This window comes from Cibotium barometz, chromosome 2 (assembly GCF_041138505.1).
Source record: "Cibotium barometz isolate CiBa-2024 chromosome 2, ASM4113850v1, whole genome shotgun sequence".
NCBI classification, from domain to species: domain Eukaryota; kingdom Viridiplantae; phylum Streptophyta; class Polypodiopsida; order Cyatheales; family Cibotiaceae; genus Cibotium; species Cibotium barometz.
In genome coordinates this window covers 9,096,498-9,099,040 of record NC_141047.1, presented here as the reverse complement: position 1 = coordinate 9,099,040, position 2,543 = coordinate 9,096,498, and the positions used below count along the sequence as shown (strand labels likewise).

General features: G+C 43.2%; 1 protein-coding gene across 1 annotated transcript; it reads right to left on the bottom strand.

Moving 5' to 3' along the window:
* Window positions 1–619: 619 nt before the first annotated feature.
* Window positions 620–1,974, bottom strand: LOC147640615 (uncharacterized). The gene is made up of 2 exons (XM_086808473.1): window positions 1,600–1,974; window positions 620–1,528 (listed from the first exon to the last, which is right to left on the bottom strand). Exons 1-2 carry the CDS (start codon window positions 1,972–1,974, stop codon window positions 620–622), a joined length of 1,284 nt encoding a protein of 427 aa, XP_086664599.1.
* Between the last annotated feature and the right edge of the window lie 569 nt (window positions 1,975–2,543).

Sequence of the window (2,543 nt, the reverse complement as noted above, 5' to 3'; positions counted from 1 at the left end):
AGAGAAGGAGAGACGGCGATGTAGCTTGAGGGCGTGAAGCAGGAGGCGGGAAGCAGGAGGCTCTTTTAATTTTTTGTCATAATCTACACAGATTGCTATTTTTTTTTCCCAGCGTCTCGCTGCGCGGCATTTATACAGGTGCTTATTATAGGGGCATTGATCCAGCGCGGAACTAATAACAATGCCAACAGAGCAGAGTTTATCCAGCGTCGCGCAACGGCATTAATAATGGCGCTTATAGAGCGACGTAATGTAAAAGGCTGCTAATGATGCCTTCTCGAGCTTCTACCATACACTAGCTGGTCATAAAAGTTGATGTTAAATATTAAAAGATGATCACATTGCTGCAAGAAGTTCGTGGTGAACTCAAATAAATGCTATTAATGATATCTTCTCTTTTTACAGCGCAGGTCCATGGGGGGACCCTTAAGACAGCTAAGCAAATAAGAGGCCTTAGCTACAAACCAAAAGCACTCACAGAAGAGAACATCGAACTGAACCAAACCATAGACAGAGACAGATGGCAGAGAATCCAGTGGCCTGAGGGTGAACCACCTGTATACGATGCAATGTACATGACTGAAAAGGTGTGATGTTTCCCTCAAAAATCCTCACTGGACTAAACACGATGATCCGCATAATGAAGCCTTCTGTGGCATTCCTTCTCCAAACCTTGACACATGCTTTCCCTAGTGTTGGAGATAGAAGAACTCAGCACTTTCCTCCACTTCCTCCACGGAAGAACCTGCCAATGACCAGCTTCCGAACGTTCGTCTCTTGGTTGAATTTGCTTGGCCAACTTGAGAATACTGTCAAGAAATAGAAAGAAATTGTGATTACTTTTTATGTCATAGAGGGCTTCATTCCTTTGTTTCCAGACATGCCACAACAGCAGACATCTGACAGACTGCCAAGTTAAGGGGTCTAGCTGACGACATTCGCCTAAAAGCACTTCTTTCCAACTGAGCGGGAAGCTTCTAATCTTCTCAAAGGCATCATTAAGCACTCTCAGGAATTGTTTTGTGTCTAGGCATGAGTAAAAGAGATGAGAAACAGTCTCTAGATTTGCATTGCACCGAGGGCATATACCATTCCCGTGTCCCAACTTCCGAGCCCTCTCCTGCGTCCAAATTGCTTTGTGGACCACAAGCCATACCAAAATTGCATGCTTCCTTTCTTGGGCAAAGGCCCAAATAATTTTGAAGCGAAATGACCATTGTTGCTTATTCCAGTTCAGAGACCACCTTTTGTTGAGTTTGAGATCCAAGTTGGCTGCAATATGTGGGTTTGGAAGATTGACAAGGTTCATTGAAGATCCCCATCTAAGAGCTTTAGAAAACTCTTTATAATCACATTTACCCGCATGAGGAATGACAACATTCAATTCATTACATCTTTGCACAATAAGCTCAACACCACCCCACTGTAAGGAGAACTTGTTACTTATTTGAACATTGTTTAACATACCAGAAGAGTCGCATAGGTCTGCCCACACCTTCACCCCTGCTTTGAAACAAGAAAAGCCAATCTGTAAGTGTATCATTGGAAATAGGCTTAACCAGATGACCAAACCAAACTGAATCAGCTGCATACGCATACCGGCCCCTCTTGGTATACATCTGGAAAGAAAAGAGATTTTTGAAGCCCATCCATGACTCCCACATTCTGCACACAGAGCTTGTTGCCAGTAGGAGAAAGGTGGGCCTTAGAGAAAAGAACCTCATTGAGTGAGAACCCTTTCCAAGCTCTTTTGTTTTTTAAACAAAATTTGTCCGCATTTCTTTTAAGCAAGTCTACCCAAACATCCTTGGAGAAGATGGCCCTTTGAATCCATTTTGCTACAAGTTTTTTTGCCAGCATTCCGATGTTGATGATGCCCAAACCACCCTGTTCTTTGTTCATACAGCATACATGAAAGGCCACCTTAATTGATCTTTCTTCTGTCAAGGAACCTCCCCATAGGAAGTTCCCCATGATTGTATTCAGGGAGTTCAATTGAGTTTTGGAGGGTCTCCAGCAGGCTAGAAAATAGACCACAGAGGGAATAATGAAGTGGTTAAGTACAAAAGCTCGAGAAGCAACAACCGTATTTATATGACTCCATTTCAAAACCTGGCTTTTGAGCTTCTGCATAACAAAATCCTATCTCTGTTTGATAGAAATATTAAACCCCATGGGTATGCCTAACAGGCTGAAAACTACCCCTTTCGGAATAGCCTTACAAAACCAGCGCCAAGATTACTGGAGGAGGCACCCCTTCAAAAACTCTGAAACTAGTCTTAGCATGATTGATTTGAGAACCACTGGCTAAACAGAAAGTATCCAGGCAAGCCATGAAGTGGGCTGTAGTCTGAAACTCATTACGGAGTAGGGCATTGGTGTCATCAGCGAAAAGTTGTAGACATAAGGGTTCAGCTCTGTTAGGGACAAAGATGCCCTTGATATTGTTGTTGGATATTTCCTCATTCACCAATCACCCCAGGGCATCAGCAACAATGGCAAAAAGCAAGGGAGACAAAGGGCACCCTTGTCTTATAGACTTC

Bases quoted from the DNA above. Each gene is read 5' to 3' on its own strand.
- LOC147640615 (XM_086808473.1), bottom strand. From the start codon at position 1,974: ATGGGGAACTTCCTATGGGGAGGTTCCTTGACAGAAGAAAGATCAATT. The intron at 1,529-1,599 runs GTATGCGTATGC...ATACACTTACAG, and splicing joins ATGTATACCAAGAGGGGCCG to ATTGGCTTTTCTTGTTTCAA.